This window comes from Crocodylus porosus, unplaced genomic scaffold (assembly GCF_001723895.1).
Source record: "Crocodylus porosus isolate Cpor-Errol unplaced genomic scaffold, CroPor_comp1, whole genome shotgun sequence".
Lineage (NCBI taxonomy): Eukaryota > Metazoa > Chordata > Crocodylia > Crocodylidae > Crocodylus > Crocodylus porosus.
This window is the reverse complement of record NW_017728906.1, coordinates 50,027,594-50,047,422: the sequence shown is the minus strand read 5'-3', so window position 1 is coordinate 50,047,422 and position 19,829 is coordinate 50,027,594. Positions and strand designations below refer to the sequence as shown.

The 19,829-nt window shown below is 41.1% G+C and overlaps 1 protein-coding gene across 1 annotated transcript in view; it reads right to left on the bottom strand.

Annotated features, from left to right (window-relative positions):
- CFAP47 (cilia and flagella associated protein 47) overlaps positions 1 to 19,829 on the bottom strand; it is a 734,432-nt gene that overhangs the window by 567,999 nt on the left and 146,604 nt on the right. Inside the window, exons 25-27 of the mRNA XM_019528459.1 lie at positions 14,856 to 15,048; positions 13,956 to 14,165; positions 3,035 to 3,135 (exon numbers count right to left, since the gene is read on the bottom strand). Coding sequence (XP_019384004.1) covers positions 3,035 to 3,135; positions 13,956 to 14,165; positions 14,856 to 15,048 — 504 coding nt within the window. The remainder of the gene's footprint in view (positions 1 to 3,034; positions 3,136 to 13,955; positions 14,166 to 14,855; positions 15,049 to 19,829) is intronic.

Below are 19,829 nucleotides of genomic sequence, written 5' to 3'. Positions count from 1 at the left end.
CCAGAGGAGGGCCACTCACATGATCAGGGGGCAGCAGGGCAGGCCCTATGAGGACAGGCTGAGGGACCTGAACCTGTTCAGCCTACACAAGAGAAAGCTGAGGAGGGGATCTAGTGGCCTGTTACAAACTAGTCAGAGGGGACCAGCAGGCACTGGGGGAGTCCCTGTTCCCCTGAGCACTACCAGGAGTGACCAGAAATAACAGTCCCAAGCTGGCAGAGGATAGATTCAAATTAGACATCAGGAGGCGCTACTTCACAGTCAGGGCAGCTAGGATCTGGAACCAACTTCCAAGAGAAGCGGTGCTGGCTCCTACACTGGGGGGCTTTAAGACAAGGCTAGACGAACACCTTGCTGGGGTAGTTTGACCCCAGTACCTTTTCCTGCCAAGGCAGGGGGTCGGACTTGATGATCTGCTCAAGTCCCTTCCAACCCTACAAACTATGAAACTATGAATATAGAATCATAGAAAATTAGGGTTGGAAGGGACCTCAGGAGATCATCTAGTCCAACCTCCTGCTCAAATCAGGGCCATCCCCAACTAGCTCATTCCAGCCAGGGCTTTGTCTAGCCAGGCCTTGAAATCCTCCAAGGATGGATATTCTACCATCTCTCTAGGCAACCCATTTCAGTGCTTTACCACTCTCCTAGTAAAAAAGTATTTTCCTAATTTCCAAACTAATTCTCTCTTGCTGCAACTTGAGACCATTGCTCCTTGCTCTGTCACCTGTCACCACTGAGAACAGTCTAACTCCATCCTCTGGAACCCCACTTCAAGCAGTTAAAGGCTGCTATCACATCCCTCGTAAGCCTTCTCTTCTGCAGGCTAAATACTCCCAGTTCCCTCAGGGTCTCCTCTTAACAGGTGCCTCAATTCAGTCAGTCAAACTGAGAAGTGAAAATACACTCAATCCCATACACTTTACAAACCAAAGCAAATTACAAAGTAATTTACACAATCCTGTGCTCTGCTGAGGATAAGTAGGAGTCATAACAGTAAGATACATATCTTTGGAGAACATGAATTACATCTGGAAAAACAATCCAAAGAACCTTTTTGCAGAACACTTCTCATCTCTTAAGACAGCAATAGGAAACAGGTTGGTAGTAGAAACAAAGCTGTAGTAGAGGAATACAAGCAAATGTGTTTGGGAAAAATAGTGGGGATGGAGCAAAGGCCCTCATGCCCTACTTGTCTATGACAGGTTACGGTACTTGTTGTTGGTGTCTCTGGGCACTATGACTTTTAGCTGTGCAAAAGGCTGATTGTGTACTTTTAGAAACAGGTTAAACAAAAAGTCTTATGATATACTCTTTTAGGCTATACAAAGAGCTATTAACACTTGACTATCCACATATTAAAATGTGAAATCTAGTTTTAAGAACCCCTTAGTCAACTTAAAGTTGCGCCACTCCAAGGTAGGTTTATCTGTGATCTGTGTTACCCATCTCACATTACAGTGTGACCGTTCCACAGCGATAAGGCAACCAAATTTTACTCCAGCATCCCAGGATGCAATACCCCTGGATGGGGTGAGGGGAATACTGACCACGTCCCTTCTAGCAGCATGGTGGGTGGTGAGCTGAGGAAGAAATCCAGTCCCTCCACTAAGCTGCCTGAGCAAGCTCCCCCCAAAATGCTTTCCCTCAGTGCTCCCAGTTCCCAGCTCCTCCCACCCTCAGACACATGACCAGTTCCACACACACACATACACACACAACCCAATCCCAAGTTATTAAATCATTAGAGGTTGGGGGTTTTGTATTTTGCCTATTTTTTAATTTTTATTTTACCCTTCAGCCGCTGACTGACTTCATTTCACCACCAAACCCTCAGCTATCATCCCCATTCCATCTCTACCTCCTGTTTCACTACCCAGCCCCCATCTCATTAAATTCCTGCCTTCCCAAACCCATCTCTCCAACCAACCTCCACCTAAACCAGGGGTAGACACCTGTCCTGCCTCGCCAGCCCTCTAGTGGCAAATCACAGTTGTGCAGTTCGGGGATGATCAGAGATGGTTTGTAGCCTTAACCTGTGACTGCTCTAATTTTATCTAACATTAGCATTAATCAACATCATGCAGCACTTAGTATAGCCTAAAGGTAATGTGTAACAGAATGAAAAACAAAGCCATGCTGCATTTAAAGTATAATTCTATGTATGGCACATTACAAACCTTAGATTTATTTCTGAACGTTTCCTGAACTGTTTTGAATACTTTTAAGTATAACTTCATCATTGTGCAGATTCTTATCACTTGCCTTTCCTTGACCATTCCACACAGAGAATGTCAATGGCCAACATAAATGATGTACCTAGATTCTCAAGTAAAGACTTTCCCTTGACAGTGCAAGCCCCATCCACATAACTAGGACTTAAAATTTGACATCATACTAATGAAATACATTTTTATCAGTATTTTCATAGTATTCCAGAATTTTTTAATGAAACTTTGAGGAGGAAATTATTTTTCTGGAAAATAATTATTAAACATGCTTAAACTGTTTCCAACAATTGTGTAATTATTTTATCATTAAATTATGCTACTTACTTTTTTGTTCCTTCTTCATAACTTGTCTGATAGAAACTCGCATGGAAAAATCAATCATAGCTCTCTGTTTGCCTAACTTTAATTATTATTTTTTTCTCCGTATTGGTTATGTTAATCTTTCAACTAGTATTTTAAAATGTGTTCAACTGTTCTGGGAGTGAGTTGGTCTAGTAAAAGGTATAATTTGGAACCAAGAGTTCTAGTTTTTTGTAGTTCAACTGTTCCATAAACATTTTTTCAATAAACTACATCTGACTGATGTTTGTATATACTTCCTTTACCTTTCAACAAGGACACATATACACTTTAAGTCCCCATTCATTACAAAAATTTAATTCTTAATATTCCCTTGTAACAGCTAAGGAAAAATAAATTCCCTGAAAAAATCACTATAGCTATGATAGTGTTAAAAAACCTAATAGACTACTGTAGCTAACTGTTTGCAAAAGAGATTAAATGATGAAATATTCACAGCTTACCACTTCTCAGGATAATTTGTTGGTCCGTGCGGTGAAATGCCAAGTATGGGTATACAGTAAGTAGACAATTCTCTGCTGTTGCAGCAACTTGAAGTGAGAACCTTAAAAAAATCCATTCCTTCAATTAAATGAAAATCTCTCTTTCAGTTTTTTCTAGCAATTATGGCTATTTTCCAGCTATGTTTATCAGATGTTTCATGGAAGAGATTACAGAAGTTTCCAAACTGTCAGATGAGTTTCTAAGTTCAAGAGAAGAGTCAAGGGAAGAATTATATTTCCTTTTGTTCACCTAAATAGCAACTTTCCAACCATGCAAGTCAGGGGTTGGCAACTGATAGTACTGAAAAGTGGGTAAGACAGGTAGTGGAGATGAAGCAAAGGAACCCTCATGCCCCCACTTGACCTATGACAGGTTAAGGTGCTTGCTGTTGGTGTGTCTGGGTGTTATGGCAGGTTAGGGTGCCATAGAACCACTGGATCCAGCCCACTGGACCCCAGGGGCATTAGGAGTGGTACTTCGGCTGCAGGCACTCTCCCTGTGCCTTTGTCAGATTTCAGGTAGTAGTAGATTGCAGCCTACTAAAGGTCATGCCTCCCTAAACTAGTTAGTCTCCAAGGTCGCACCCTACCCTACCTTCTGCTTGATTTCGAACTAACACAGTAAAACCAACTTTCTCTCAGCACAAATGAGGCATTACCTAGACCTTTCTCCAGCATTTTTTTAAGCTGGCTTCCAGGCAGCCAAGAATGGAAGATATATGGGGCCAGGAAGAAAAGCACAAACTAGAGGTTGTGTGCTTCAGTGAGATGGCTGGTTGACATGGCTGCTGGCACTCTCAAAAAGAGAAAGCCTGGACCCATGTTCCCACTGGAGTTAAAACTTCTCCACCCATGAAAGGTGCAGTGGATCAGTTTCAAAAGAAGGGCTGGACGATAGTGGATAAAGCTTAATCTGTTGTTTTATGGGTGAAACACTATGCTAGGAAGTCAGAGACATGAAGATTTAACATGCATTGGGCAAGAGAAGCCTAGAATCTGGGTCTGCTGCTTCCTCGGTCCTAACAACTGAGCCACTGGGGCTAACAAATTGGAGGGCTCTACCACTTGCCTTTTCAGACGTATGTGGATAGCCAGTATGTAGCATGTTTTGTGAACTTACACATCCATAGTGCAAAGACAGGGCCACAAACAAACAGGTGCATTGCTGTAGGACAGCCACTGGGGGGTCAAAAAGGAGAACTGAATTTCTCCCTTAAAAGTAGTAGGGAAATCTCACCTTGGAAAATTTACACTTTTAATAAGCTTCAAAGAGCAGAGGCTAAAATACTATTTTTCCCACATCCAAAAGTGTTTTACACTAAATATGCAAGAATCATTAAATCTGAAGGTTCAAGAGGTAGAAAGGATTTGTCAAAATAAATTAACTGTGTCCCTCTGAACACAAAAGCAATTAAAATTACAGCTGATATTTATAAGCATACTAAACAAGACTGCTATCTTGCTAAATGTATTTTATAAATTTTGACACTGGGGAGCTTTATTGCAAACCAACTTCTATTTTGATTTAATGCTTCTTCTATAAGCAGATAAAGAAATTTCAGAATCAATATTTAAAAATAAGAGGTTCAATTTTAAAACACTGAGATAGCAACCATAGGGCATTTTATACACATGCTCTGGGAGGTGGGGGGAGGGGAAGTGCTTTAATTAGAGCCGCTCTAATTAACGTGCCTGGAGCACCATGTATATCAGCATCTCCACCATGAAAAAGTGGCAAGGGTACTTTAACTAAAGCTCAAACGAGTTTTAATAAAAGTGCCCCCACCACCATGGGGGTACACATAACGCTGGAATCTGCTAAAGCGTGGTAATTACCATGCTTCAGCAAACTTGATTAATCAAGTCTGCTCTGAAGCACTGTAGTTACAGTACATCAGAACGGCCTCAATGTATGTGTATAGGCACCCATAATTATAAAGTATGGCAGAAATTAATTTATAAAACTCCTGTACTCAGTATGGTTCCTATGTTGCATCTAGCAGTTATGTCTGAGGTATGGAAAATTAACATATGCCAACTTGTCTGAAATTCGCACATCTATACAAGGTATTTTTAAAGAAGCAGTTATCAGAAAAATGTTCTGACAGGTATCTCACCTGAGCATGCTGAGAATTACTAAAATATATCTTTCACTAAAATGACTGAAAATATTCCCTATTCTTTTCAAATTATATATTAAAAGATAACTTCTGCACTTAAAGTCAGTTTTAAAAAATGTAACAGTTTTAAAATACATGTATGAAAAAACTAAACATGCTACAAATATAGATCCTGTTACAAGCAGCTTTGGTTAGAAATCAGCAAAATTCTTCACCAATAATATACCGTCATTATTAACTTCCTTGCTACATGGTAGTCTTCTTAAGCATAGTCTGAATGTCTTGATGGAACAGGAACAAAAGGAACCAAAAATTGTTGCCCTCTTCCAAAAACTTAACATCCTTAACTCTACTTCCAAAGTGGCCCTAACAAATAGATAGGATGCCAAATTAGAAAGCCAGACCTACTACCCCAATCAAATATTCAGGATCTGGATTCCCACTTCATAGTTAAATACACTTCTCTAAACCATTATATTTTACAATACTTTGCTATGTTCAGGCTGTTTCAACACAATGGATTTTTAAAGAAAACTTATTTAAACCTAAATTCTTAAAATGAAACAAATGAAATATAGTTTAAGTGGTATATGGAATCACTGAAAAATAGGGTTCAGAGGCACCTCAGGAGATCATTCCATTTAATCCCTTGCTCAAGGCAGGATGATCTTCAGACCAGATACAATGGCTCTGCAAGCTGAATGTGGCCTGTGGGCCAGGGGTTGAGCATCCTGACATAAACCACACTTTAAAAATATTCAACTACACATTCATCACTAGACAGAAACCCAACCCTCATCTGCCTTCACCTCCTATCAGTCCTCATTGAAATCAACAGGCTTTGCCATCTGTTCAGAAGGTATCCCTTAGCCTACAACAACAATCAAAACAAGTCTCTTGCCTCACCAGTGAAATGCAGGAGTTAAAGGTCAGTTCATAGCAAGAATCTACTTTCAAACTGCCCAACTTCAAATTCCTTCAAAAATACTATATCAAGGTATGTTAAGATCTTGATAGTTAAAAGCCATTTACCACCACATAAGGCCTTTTAACTTAGGTGATATAAATAAACTAAATAGTTATCCTTAAGATAACCGCATTTATGGATATCCACAATAAGAAAACTTGTGAAATGCATAAGAACAGGACTCCTATAAATTAATTATTGTTCAAATGTATTGCTTCTACTGATCTGCATTGTGGGATTCCATGCCTTGATGGACAGCAACAAAACATATTTCTAAACAGTTTCCTCTTGTGAGGGGAATGCATCCCTGTTTCAGAATTTGAGAATTAAGGACATAAACAACTCCAACCCCTACATGTCCTTCGTTCCTTTCTGAAGCTGCATTCTAATAAAGCATTTAAGATCATGAGTAGTCGCATGGTTTCAGTGAACTACTCACATCCTTACATGCTTTCCACTGAAGTGCTGGATCACAGTTGAGGTCTGTGCACATCCTTTATACTCCCAAACAGAGGGAGCTATAAGTAGAAATGGTTTAAAATTTTAGGAAGTCTATAGGGTGATGCATCTCTTCTCCTTTTATCAGTTGTTCATTTCTTTTTCTGGGTAATGGATGGTTTTTGCGATGCCTTGCTACACATTGTAAGAATACTGATCATTCTTACACTGGAGAGTGAACTGCTAAGACAGTTGCCAGCTCAACCTTTACTGAGCTCAGAAGGCCTCATGTATTCTAGTTCTAGCAAGTATTTTCAAATATAATGAATTCTGTTTGAAAACAGTAGATGAACTCAGGTGGAAAATGCATTTACCCAAGTTTTCTATTTAAATCTTTTCCACTGCTAATAAGGATGTTTGAATATACTAAGAATAGATTCCCTGATGCAATTAGCCACTCAGCTTCTGCCAGACTACAGGGTCTTGCGAGCAGTATCGAAGCAAAAAGTCGTCATCTGATGCTAATTTAACTAGAGCTCCAGTCTTCAAATCTATGTTGCCTTAGCCAGCAAGAATTATCAATGATTTTCTGATGTGCTGTTTTTTCATTTTTTGATAAGCTTGGGAATCAACGAGTCTGGAAAGATTACATATAGCAACTCTCCCCAGGGCAACAGAAATACTGTATTTACTTACGTAGCACATGCACCTTTTCACCAAAAAATAGCCCTTCAAAACTGCGGTACATATTTTGAGTATGCAAGAAGATGCAGTATGGCTGCCAAAGGCTCTGCTTTTCTCCAACCAGCAGTTTGCAGGGGCAGACTCCAGTTTTAACACTGCAGTAGCTTTGGCTAACTTTTGGCAGCCAAAAGCTGCTCCCAATTCAACACTGGCTGTGGGAGAGTGAAAACTAGCTTTTGACTGAAGTAGCAAGTAAGCTGTTTGAGGGTGATTGAATTGTTCCATTAGGTCTTCTCTCTCTCTCTCTCTCTCTTTCCGAAAACAAGATACACATCTCATTTGCAGATGTATTTGGTAGTCATGTTGGTCATGACACAAAAAGAAATGCAAAACTCTAGAAATCTTTGTTCAGAGAGGATACCTTTTATTAAACCAGCTAAGAAATTGCAAAAAAAAAAGTATCTTTTTCTGCAAGCTTTCAGACACACACACCCTTCCTCAGGCTCAGGGAAAATTAAGGGTGTTAAAAAGTCCCCGTAGGTAGAAAATTTCTTTTTTGCACAGAGGAAGCTGAGGTTTTTCTGAAACAAGAAAGATGCCAGATTTTAGCTGATTTGGGATTTTAACTTCATTGGTCAACAAGAAGAAAGATTTCTACGCCTCTCTGCCTTTCTGCCATCTGACACCACCAGGGAAGAAATCCTGCCTTATCAGCACATCAAAGAGCAACTCAAAAAGACATTCTTATGGACCCAGAGGACCAGACTTCGACCTTCAACTTCCTCTGTGCAAAAATGAAGCTTATTTTCTACGTATGGGGACTTTTTACCATCTTTAAACTTTCCCTGAGCCTAAGAAAGGGCATGTGTGCCTGAAAATTTGGAGAAGATTTTTTTTTCAAGATTTTTTAGCTGATCTAATAAAAGGCAACAACTCTGAACCAAGAGTTCTAGAGTTTTGCATTCCTTTTTGTCTCATTTGGGGGCACTCTGTTCTTTAAGATAACATGTTATATGCATAAGAGCAACTAGACCATAGATTCATAGACACTAGGGCTGGAAGGGACCTCGGAAGATCATCAAATCCAGTCCCCTGCCCCAGGGGCAGGAAGTCAGCTGGGGTCATAGGATCCCAGCAAGATAAGCATCCAAATGTCTCTTGAAGGCATTCAAAGTAGGTGCTTGAACCACCTCTGGAAGCAGTCTATTCCAAACCTTGGGGTCTCGGTCAGTAAAGAAGTTCTTCCTTATGTCCAGCCTGAAACGGTCATGGAAGAGTTTATGACCATTCGACCCTGTCATCCCTTGGGTCGCTCCGAAGATCCTGGTAAGCTCCCCAGTAAACTTGTAGGTGGCCACCAGATCACCCCTGAGCCTGTGCTTTTCCAAGCTGAAGAGTGCTATGGCTCTCAGCCTCTCATCATAAGGTCTGTTCTCCTAACCTATGATTATGCGTGTGGCTCTCCTTTGCACTCTCTCAAGCTTCTCCACATCCTTTTTGAACTGTGGAGCCCAAAACTGGATGCAGTACTCCAGCTGCGGCCTCACCAAGGCTGAGTAAAATGGGAAAATGACATCCTGGGATTTACTTGAGAAGCATCTATGGATGCAAGCCAGCGTTTTGCTCACTTTACTAGCCACAGCATCGCATTTAAGGCTCATGTTCATCTTGTGGTCAATCATGACCCCCAAGTCCTTTTCGTCCATAGTGCTAACTAGCACAGCACTGCTAAGCCTATAAGCATGGTGCAGGTTTTTCCTCCCAAGGTGGAGAACCTTCCATTTTTTGGTGTTAAACACCATCAGGTTCTCATCCACCCATTTCCTGAGCCTGTCATGGTCTGTCTGGATCACCCTCCTGTCCTCAGGTGTGGATGCTTTACCCCAGAGTTTGGTGTTGTCGGCAAACTTGGCCAGTCTGCTTCTGACACCAATGTCTACATCATTAATGAAGATGTTAATGAGTATAGGCCCTAGGACAGAGCCTTGAGAGACCCCACTGGTCACAGCACACCACAACGACTGACTTCCATCAACTACCACCCTCTGGGTCCTACCATGACCAACCATGTTTGTAATGTGGTCACACTTTCTGCTACATGTGGATGCAAACAGTCTACATTTGTGACCCTAATTTCTGAAATACTGTCCACATTTTTCGGGAACCACTAAAGATTTCCTATAAACTTTCTGAGGACCTCAACTGTTAAACTCAATGTAAAAGTAGGTGGAAAGCACTGAGAATGGGGGTCTCTGTGAATTAAAAAGCAAAACTTTACTGCTTCTTGCCACATGGGATTGGATGTTGCATCTATCATATCACTAAACTTTTGTATCATATCAAAAGAACTTGCAGATATTGTACTTGTTCCCCAAACATCCTCAACCGAAACAGACAGGGCATCTATATTTCCACTACTAATAGGGATGACTTGAAGGAAAAACATCTTGTAAAGCCTGAGGACTTCATGCATGGCTATGCTGGTCTTTGCATATCATCCCAAGAACAAAAATTATTTCTCAAAGAAAGCAAATGAAACAGTACAAAACTAAACTATAGTTAAGTCTAACAGCTATGCTCCTATACTTCTACACAACAGGTGATCTATCTCCAGCCCATAGGCTGGATTCACCCCACAGGGCTATGTCATTTGGTCCATGGTACTCCCTGCAGGTCCCGAAATCTGGCAGTGGGGGAGCAGTGGTAGCAATAATTGCTGTAGTTTTCAGTTGCAGCAATTATTGCTACAACTATGCTCCCACTGCCAATTCTCAAACCCATGAGGAGTCCTATAGGTCAGATGTCATGGCTCCATGTGCTGGATTGTGCACATTGGACAGGGTCAACATGTGGAACTGGTGTCCATGGATGGATCTGGCATACAGGGTTAGTGTTCACAGTCAGATCTAACACAGGGAGCTGGACCGGTGGAAGGGGTTGGCACCTGTGGACCAACCCTGCAGAACAACTACATGCTGAACCCCATGCATAGGAACTGGCCTGCATATTAGCTATCCACCACTCATCCAGCCCACAGGACTAGAAGTTTGAGCACCACTAATATACATAATAAAAGTCCCTGACAGCAAAGGATAGCCTGAGGGCACAAGTCAGACCCCATGTGACAGGGGCAAACAGAGTGGCCCCATGAGTGTGGGCAAGTGAGGAGGCCCAGTGGGGGCATAGTGGTCCAGTGAGGGGCTAGGAGTGAAATAGGCCTACAATTGTATAATCACTCAGTCATTGCTCAGGTGAGGGTAGCAGAAGATACTGAACAGACTGTGCTGGGGCTGACTGAGAAGAGGAGAGCTAAGCCCAAACCCAGGTGAGGCTGGGCAGCATGGGTATGGCCCCTGAGAGAAGGCAATATAAAAGAGGCTGGGTGAGAGCCAGCAGGGTGAGTGGGATCCCAGTGATAGAGGGGTAGCATGCAAGTGGCCCTCCAGGGCTATAGAAAAGAGCTACAACTGTGTGCCCAGTTTGCTCCAGCCATAGGTTAGACAAGTAACAACTCTCATATTTTTCCATCAAGGCATGGCGGGCGAGTGAAGCAAGGGGTTACCCCAGGAGCAGGGCGGCCAGCAAAGACCTGATGAGAAGTCCACTCTGTTACACAGGCCAACATTATTATTTTCATGTTCTCTAAAGCAGAATATACAACAGTCATTCTAGGATGCCTTTGACAATCCTAAGCACGAATTTGCTTTTGTGAGCTTAGATGTTCCTTAATTTTAGTTTAAAGCTAGTCTTTATTTGATTTCTTTTTGAGAAAACATTACATTCCCTTTTAAGTGAATGGTGGTATCCTTTATTTCATTTTAATAGCAGTATAGATAGCAAAGTTTATTATGTAGTAAAAATGCTTATTCCTCCATAACAAGGTTTGATAAGCTGCTACTGCACCATATAAAAACAGTTATTAAAACTAACTATTGTGCCTGCTCAGCAACTATTTTTCACAATTCAACATTCTCTTGTTCTACATGACCCACTAAAAGGTTTAGTGCACATTTATGAATCACATCGCAAGTAATAGTTTATTTTAAAAGTAAGTAAAATGGGGCTTAAGAGAATATTCTTAGTGGATTATTTATATTGATCGAGGCAGAAAAAAACCCACTAGCACAACAACTGAAATATTTATACAGTCTTTGCATAAAAATAATTAGCTTTTATGTTTCAGATAAATCTAACGTTGAGTTGTTACTCACAGTGATTTGAGATTACAGTGGAAGTAGTGACAGTGGAATTTAATTCTGACAGTAAGTAGCTATGAATCATCATAACAATTGTACCAAGAGCAGATAAGTGCTATTTTAAGATAAAGGCAATTTCCACTGAAAAGGGTACGAGTAAAATTATTTTAATCCCTTGTGTTATAGTGTTATGCTACAAGATGTAAACAGATAGTGCTGCTTACACACACAGCACTGCTGATTTGTTAGCAATAAATCACCAATGAGTACCTCATCTTTCATTCTACAAAACACAGCAAAAATAAAGTTAATCTATATTTATTTATTTGGAAATTATATATCTGCAATTCTTCCTTTAAATTAATATGTTGGGTCAAAGTTATATACAAGAGTACCAATCCCCATAAAATCCAAAACAGACACCAGAGACACAATTAGATAAAATATTTCTTATTCATTTTTAAACAAGCAGTTATTAAAAAGACAAAAAATAGAGTTCATAGAGTAACATTGACATGCATCCAGTCCTCATTTGTTGCTGTACTAGCTTCCTAATAAAAGTATCATTTGTACTGTTTTTCCAAGATACTGTGAGTCTGCTCAATTGCCAGATCTAGAGATCAAAAAGAAATGATACCCCTTGGTCCAAGACTGGAAAGTTGCTTGGTAAGTTTCTTCAGCTGTCTCAAGGATGCTATGAGGCTTGGTTTTAAGTACAAGGAGAAAAGCTATAACAAGATTTATCTTAAATTCTGAATAATTTAAAATGCCGGGCAGCAGGACAAATGGTTAAATATTGGGTAAAAATTTGGGTAAGTAAATTTGGGCTAGAAATAAGATTTCTATTCAGCTTGATGTGGCTCTAAAAAAAAAAAAAAAAAAACTCCCAATATGAGTGATGAGGACAAATAAACATAATGAGCTTTAAGACAGAGATTGATAAGATAGAGATTTATGAAAGTTATGAAAGGGATGATATGACATAATTGCTTGCAATAACAAGGGAGGGGAATAACTGACCCAGGAGGAACATTTCCAGTCCTCTGTTTTAAAAGCATGTAATTTGTCACAGCTTGGCCTCCATCAAGTGCAGACAAAAGACTACTCAGGCCAGCTCCCTGAGACAAGAAAGAAATCTGTGAGATAACTAGTAAACCCTCCAAGGAAGAATGTCTTTGCCGACCAAAACACCCTGGATGTTATTATAAAAAGAGGATTCAATTTTTTTTATTAAATATAGTTTGTACTGTAAAGGCATAGTCACACTAAAATTCTGAGATACAGGCTCTTATGCAGCAAATCAGTTCAGTGTCTCAGAAACTTTCCTCTAAATGCTTTGTAATGTAGGACCTGCATTCCCAAATCATACTCTTCTTAATATTCATCAGGGCTTTCCAACTTCTAAGCACCTGGAGGCCATACAACCCATGAACTGCACCAGTGGGGAGTCATGGGCTAACATGCTGCATGGATGCAACACACACCAGCACCACCTCCCGCACATATTGCACCACACGCCAGCACCACCCCACCAACTGCAGTACACACACAGGCACCCACCACTGAACAGGAATAGAGAGATTTTCTAGCTGCTCTTTCTCTTTCTGCGGAAGCTCTTGATAGCTTCCATGTATTCCCTGGAGATCTGCAGTGAGAAAGTGGGGCCATCAGGGTGCCACGTGGACCATGAAAAGGAAGGAGGGATTATGAAGCATAATGACAGGAGACCAGACCGTTCCACACCCAGAAATATCTTGTGAAAAAGAGGGGCTCAAAGGAGTGAAGATTTCACTGAGATTTTTTTTGAAACACAGTAAAATAATTATTCATTATTATAATAATGAAAGCCAGCCAGTTGTAATTTCTTGTCAACAGCTACAGACCTGACATACACAGGAAACACTAAAAAGGTTCATGCATCCCTGTACTTAGTTGAATTTCCTCCAACACAATAAAAACCAGTGTGAATGATGCAATAAAGAAATAATATGTTAGACCCATAAGGGGCCTTCATTCTGAAATACCACAAAGCACTACACAAACCTCAGTTGATAGAAATACCACATTTTATATACAAATGCTTCCCCTTGGAAGACTTGAACAGCACAACTAAATTTGTTTATTTTTTTTAAGTTGCAAAAAGCAGTATGGAGCAGAAACATTATGATTAATTTACCCAAGAGCCCATTTTTCTAAGACAATCTGGGGGAAATGTAAAGAGTTACATACAGAAAACCTAATGGTGAAAAGGAATGGAATACAAGATTTTTAAATTGATAACTTTAGATGACTTAAACCTGCATAGCAAAGCTCAACAATGTACTTTGGTACTAGAATCTATCAGGGAAATAAAAAGGGTATTATTTTATATTAGGGATTTTTTTCCCCACAATTAACTCAAAACCTGAGGCTTATACCTCACTCACTTCTGCTCAACATGATACTGTGCCTGAAGGAATTTGCACAGAGTACGGTACCTGTTTTCATCTTCATCAATGAAGAATATATTCCCCAAAAACGACAGGGGCTTAGATGACCTGAAGCTGATATGACAAGTGAGTCCTACATTTGAGCCGTCTGAAGAGACAGCAATAACTTGGCCTTGTGGGAACTCCACAGAAAGAGGATTAATCCCATTACCACCTTCAGGTTCAAGTTCTGGAATTTCAACTCGTAGTGCTGATTGCCTGTGTGAAAAACAGCAACAATTGTGTTTAAATCCTGCAAGACAAGAGTAGCAAAGTTGATTTACACACTTGCTTTTCTCATGTAGATACAGAAACTATGATCATAAAACAATTTTGGCTCAGAAGTTCTGGTTACCTGAAATTAAATGAAAAAAATTATGTCTTTCAACACTGGGGAGGCCAATTTGTTTATTGATGTACTTGAGGTTTTCAGTAGTGACCCACTGTAGTTCAGCATTCAAGGGAGAACAATTTCTACAAACCACTGTGATAAAAAAAAGACTTAAGACTTCTTAGCTTAAGAACCACAGATATCTCCTATTGCAGAAAGTTTTGACTTTTATTTAATTAAACTTTATTAAATACAACAGACTGTTTTTCTTCACAGTTTTCATGAACTTTCCAGAAGAGAAATAATTTGATACAATAACCTGTAATAAGGATGACAACATTTCTGAAGAACAAAGCTCATAAAGAAATGATGCGCCACAAGTACAACACCAATGTTTGATCAGGACGAAGAGGTGTTAATTGCAATGCTTTTCTCATAAACATTACATTTTCCCCAATTGAGAGAAAGTAATATGAATATCAACCCATCTACCCAATTATCAGGCATTATCTTTGGTGAAAAAAAAGGAAGTATATCGTTAACCTCACTATAACTGGTACATTTAGCTGAAGCTTTACCTTGGGTAGTCTAGTGGAATAATATTCACATCTGTCCCTGTTTTCATATCCAGAGGAACAGGCATCAGTATCAAAAGTGGAGGGTCAAAGCTTATCTTGGGTGACTTGACAGTACCAGAAAGAGAGAGCTTGTATTGAGATAAGCTATCATTCAGAAATACTGCCACTTCAGCTGTATATATCCCAGGAAAAGCTGACAGAAATTGGGGAGAAAAAAAAACCACTCAAATATGTTACTCTCAATATATGGATCATTTAAAGTAACAAGTTGGACAAGGATACTTTTTATCAAGCATACTACTTTAATATTCAAAATACAGCCTAACATGTAGACTAATCATTATTTACTGAAATGAGCATTAAGAAGTGACTTTTCCCAAGCACACAGAAACCTTTTCCTATACTTCTTGTCAACAGTAAAAAGTCCTTTTTGACATTCTGAAGTTTCTACAAAATTACTGGAAAATGTAGTGTTTTACTCAGTGAGAATTATAGGCATATTGACACAATAATCACTTTTTATACAAAGGAGTAATGGTTATAAGCAAGCAGAAGTGACTGAATAACAATAAATCATCAGAAAAATGGAGTATTTGGTGAATGTATGTTGCTTAATAGTAATAGCAGTCACCTATTAGTAACTTGCATACAATGGATAATTCTAAAACTAATATTTTATGACATACAAGTTACCTTGCTCCTAAAATTTAGCCTTCTAAAATTGGGCTGCATCTTAAGTAGGGAGGCCAAGTTTTATGGCCAGAACAAAAGCATGGAGACACTGTACAATGCCTGTTGCTTCTTTTCCTTCTCTTCTCTCCAGCAGCTGTATGGAGGGAGAGGTTGAGTACAACAGGAGCAAACTGGAGGCAGGGGGTTGTACCCTCCCCCACTTTGATTCCTGCTCTACCCAAAGTTTAAAACCAACTGCATAGCAGCAGAAGTGGCATTTCTGATGGAATCAACTGACTTCAAGGCTCAATCGAATCTACCTGGTTCCTGCCTCTTCACTCCACAAGTTTTAATCACCATCTGTCTTTTTTAATAGTCCTGATATTCAATTCTGCAAGTTATCCTTACTTCAGCAATTTTGCTGTCTGTTACCTACTCCTAGTCTCTCTTCTCCTATTTCATAACCTAGCCAACTGTTTTTAGCTCTTTTCAAAATCCTAGGTCTGCCCATGGAGTTCAGCTACAGTTTCAGCTTCTGGCTGAGCAGCTAAGAGCCACTAACAATTCAGCTGTGAAGGAGTTAGAACTAGTTTCTGTTTGAGCAGAAAGGTCAATTGAGCAAGCTGAATATTAGGCTCTGCACGTGCTCTGTGCAGCTATATCTCTAGAAAAATCTCTTCTTTTTCATTCTGTTTTCTCAAAAACAAGGTCTGTGTTTATTTGAGGACATGTGGTATGTAAGAAAGAATGGTACTTTGCTCTCAAAGTGTCCTAACACTTGCTTCACCCTGCATCCTTCACCATCGTTGCCTTCACAAATTCGCCCTTACCTACTCCCTTCTATGCATTTTCTACCCTTCCTTTCTCTACAGTGTTTAGCAGCAGGAAGGGGCCTACTTTCTGGTGGATAGCAATAGTCTCTTCAGCAACACTGTCATCAGCTTCTGTCCCCATCATGCACTGGAGCTTAAAAAGTTTTTAGGCATCCCCATATGCTGGGGAACTAACAAAGACAGCAATTTTGAGGTCTTCCCAGTTCATGACTTTTGTAACTAAAAACAACCCCTCCCTCTCCCCCTGCCCACAAAAAACAAAACAAAACAAAATCTGCATGCCACATGTTTTGGTAGTTTTCCATTCCTGGGCACTTCAGCTTCATTGTAGGAAAAATAAATAAATAAAGCACCCTTCCCCATTTAAAAAAATGCACAAACTAACTCTTCTCTTTTACCCACAACATTCACCAAAGAGTAACTGAGAGCTGGAAACATTCACAGTCTGATTTCATGAGGCATAAATGCAAAAAAATGTGGCAGAATGAACAATTTTATGTTCTGAATCTGTACATGAACATGCATGCACTCCAACCAAATACAATGCCAAGGAGTCCTGAGCTGACCCTTATCTCAGACAATTCACCACCATAGTCTCAGAAGAAAGTGGTATTATCTGTACCTGCAAAAGAAAAAGGAGGCTGTCTGCCTCTTTACAACAGCTTACCCCACACTAAAAAAAAAATATATATCAATTTCCTCATGAAAGAGGAGGCAGGAGTTCTGTGGAAGCCCATGGCATACATGCAACACACAAAGGGGTAATATGCCTTATCATTATGATCTGGGTGATATTACAGGGCAGAGCAGCATGTGAGATGCCTACCAGGAGGAAACTCAGCATAATAAGCATAGTATTGTCAGTTTCCAATAAGGCTCCAGTTCCCTGTTAAACTGGAACTGGATTTAAGGATAGGACCATCCCTTAAGAACCTGGGAAAAAAGATTAGGGCTCCTAACATTGTCAGTAAAACATCTCCCTTTTTTCCATTCCTTAACCTGCGTAAGGGGAAGGTAGTGAAGTCTCAATACAGAGCTTGCACCAAGCCTATACTGTGAGGAAGCTGATGACAGCTCTCCCATAGGTAAGATGTCCTTCAATCTTTAATAATTAAAAAATTGCACAGAAATAGCCAGCCAGGAAACAATACAAAGTATACATGCTTTTATGCTACTGCTAGAAGTCTAAGATTAAAGGTGGGGGAACTTGAATGTTTAGCAGTAAATAATGATATTGACATATCATGTATCTCTGAAACATGGTGCAATGAAGAAAAATCAGAGAGAAGCTGTAATACCAGGGTACAAATTATATAGAAACAACAGAATAGGTCATACTGGTGGGGGAATGGCACTCTACATCAAAGATGGAATAGCATCAAATCAGGTAGATCTTTCAACAGATAAGAGAAGTACCACAGAATCTTTCTGGGTAGAAATTCCAGGTTTCAACAGAAAAAGAAAAGTACATCTGGGGATATTATTGACTCTCAGACCAGGACAGCAGCAGCAAGCTAGAAATACTAACGGAGATGAGAGGCTGCAAAAGTAGAAAACACAGTAATAATGAGTCACTTCAGGTATCCATAAATAAACTGGGTCAATCTAAAAATCAGGCCAGGATGCAGAGACCAAATATCTTGAATTTATTAAAGACAGCTTCCTGGAGCAGTTGGTACCGGAGCCCACAAGAGGAAAATCCATTCTTGACCTATTCCTAGGTAGTACACAGAATTTGGTGGAAATGGGAAGTGCTACTGAGCTGCTCTACATTAGTGACCACAATGCCATTGGACTTGACATCCATGTAGGATGAGAAATGACCAGAATATTTATCACAGTAACCTTTAAAAAGGAAAACTACACCAAAATCAGAAAGCTAATTAGACAGAAGTTAAAAGGGGCCCCTTAAGGACGTGAAGAAAATATAAGACACATGGGAACTACTTAAGAACACCATATTGGAGGCACAGGACAAATGCATGCCACAAAAATTTTAAAAAAGATGGAAAGCAAATCAAAAGAAAGCACAGTTTAATGGCAGAATTGCAGAGGCAATAAATGGAAAAAAAGGTTTCTTTCAAAGAGTCAAATCCCCTTGATCCCTCTTAGCTGAGCCGGTAGGGAGCCGCGCTCCTGAGCCGCGCCGCATGAACAGAGCGCACGAACAGAGTGTGCTGGCATTTGCATCAGCGTTCGCACCAGCAGGTGAGCAGGAATGGCCAGGAGGGAGACTCCTGCTAGGACAGGGCGAAGGCACTGCACTAAGCCATAAACAAGCAGCAACTCCTACGATGGTGTCAACACGGAGTGCTGCCAGGGCCCCTGCCTGGGGGGCGCAGCCTACCCAAGGCTTGTCTGAGACCTCCACCCAGACAGAGCCCATGGTGGGGCTGGTGTCCCCCGACACCCTGGCCTGTGGGAGTTGCCCAGCAAGGTCAAGGGGGGGCAGGGATTGGGAACCCCCACACCTGTCCTGCAGACGCCCAACTTAGGGCCCTGGAGGCGCAGGAGAGGTGGCTCCAGGAGGAGGTTAGCAGGCTGAGGGGATTTAACGGTGGGGGTCTGCTACAGACCATCCAACCAAGGGGAAGAGCTAGACCAGGAAGTCTTCAGTCAGCTCACAGAGGTAGTTAGGTCAAAGGACTTGGTCATCATGGGTGACCTGAACTTTCAAGACATCTACTGGGAAGAGCAGTCAGCTAGGTCTGACCATTCACATAGGTTCCCCACCAAGGGAGACACCTTGTTGGACCTGGTGTTGGCCACAGGTGACAACCTGGTGAGGGGGCTTCAGGTGCTCAACCACCTGGGTGACAGTGATCATGGCCTGCTAGAATTCACCATGCAGCGCAAGGTGGCAAAGGCCTGCAGCAAGGCAGCAGCCCTAGATTTCAGGAGAACAGACTTCAATGGGCTAAGGAGAATAGTTGGGGAAGCACTGAGGTCCCGGAGGGGAGGGGAGCCAGGTGTCCAAGAAGAGTGGTCACTCCTTGAGGAGACGATCCTCCAAGCCCAAAAGGAGTAATCCCAACATGGATCAAAGGAAGCAGGAGGGCACAAAAGACCCCATGGCTCACCACAAGCATCCAGGAATGTCTCCTAGCTAAAAGGGAGGTGCAAACTCAATGGAAGGAAGGGGCCATCACCAAGGGGGACTATACCTCGGTTGCTTGGGGATGCAGGGGAGCAGTCAGGAAGGCCAAGGCGGAGATGGAACTGGGACTAGCTTCCCGGATCAAGGACAACAAGAAGTCCTTTTTTAAATACACAGGGGACAAAAAGAAGGTACCGGGTAACGTGGGGCACCTGCAAGACACACTAGGAAATTTGGTAGTCACACCAGACGACAAAGCTAACCTATTTAGGTAGGCTCTGGAGTGGTGAGAGACGCGCGGGTGAAGCCCGCTGCGCCCCCACTCCCCCGAAGCACCCCAGACACCCCCTCAGCAGCCGCCGAGCCCCCTGC